The sequence below is a fragment of the Charadrius vociferus genome, unplaced genomic scaffold (genome assembly GCF_000708025.1).
Source record: "Charadrius vociferus isolate BGI_N301 unplaced genomic scaffold, ASM70802v2 scaffold829, whole genome shotgun sequence".
Classification (NCBI taxonomy): domain Eukaryota; kingdom Metazoa; phylum Chordata; class Aves; order Charadriiformes; family Charadriidae; genus Charadrius; species Charadrius vociferus.
This window is the reverse complement of record NW_009650198.1, coordinates 211,179-212,032: the sequence shown is the minus strand read 5'-3', so window position 1 is coordinate 212,032 and position 854 is coordinate 211,179. Positions and strand designations below refer to the sequence as shown.

Below are 854 nucleotides of genomic sequence, written 5' to 3'. Positions count from 1 at the left end.
CAGACCACCCCCGCAACCACGCCGCCGCCCCCCCAGACCCCTCCCCGTCCTACCTTTCCCTGGGGTTTGTGCCCTTCCCAGCTCCTCGTGTCCAAGGACGGGGGCACCTGGTAGATGTCTTGAGCCTGACCGGCCGAGGGAGGAACTTGGTAGACGTCCTGGGGGGGGTTGGCAGAGCCCCCGGGGTACGCCTCCGCCGCTTGGCCCAGGGAGGGGGGCACCTGGTAGATCTCTTGGCCGGGGCTGGGGAAAGCGTGGGGAGGCGTTTGCTTCGGGTAAGCGGGCGGCTGCTTAGCCGGGGCAGGAGAAAACTGTCCGGTGGGCACCGTGCCCGGGTAGAGACCCTGCTGTCCCTTGCTGGGGACCGGCATCAGGTAGACGTTGTCCCCTTGGGGGGCATAAGCAGGGTGCATGGGTGTGTACTGCGAGGCGGGCGACAGCGGGGTGTACCCTCCTTGGTGGTGGTACGGCAGAGCCGGTTGGGGCACCGGCGGCTGCGGCACTGCCTGCCCCTGCGCCGGACCGGGCGCTTGCTGCTGCTTCTTGTCGTACATTCCCACCAGGATCTTGAGGCGGTTCCCGGGGACGATGCCCTGACGGCCATGGAGGGAGCAGAGCCACCAGCCGTCCAACCCTTGCGTGTTGCGTTCCAGCACCGTCATGATGTCGCCCTTGCGGAAGGAGAGCTCGTCCGGCGACTCGGCCACGTTGTCGTACAGCGCCTTGGCCAACACGTTCTGTAAGAGAGCCCCGCGCCGGGGCGGTGAGCCGGGCCCCGCCGGCCGCTGGGCAGTCATCCCGCCGGGCGACGGTACCGCTACCGGGGGGGGCTTACCGACGCGGGGGGGGGGGGG

At 69.4% G+C, this 854-nt stretch overlaps 1 protein-coding gene across 1 annotated transcript in view; it reads right to left on the bottom strand.

Moving 5' to 3' along the window:
• BCAR1 (breast cancer anti-estrogen resistance 1) overlaps positions 1 to 797 on the bottom strand; it is a 5,288-nt gene extending 4,491 nt beyond the window's left edge. The window contains exon 1 of the mRNA XM_009892960.1: positions 54 to 797. Coding sequence (XP_009891262.1) covers positions 54 to 797 — 744 coding nt within the window. The remainder of the gene's footprint in view (positions 1 to 53) is intronic.
• Between the last annotated feature and the right edge of the window lie 57 nt (positions 798 to 854).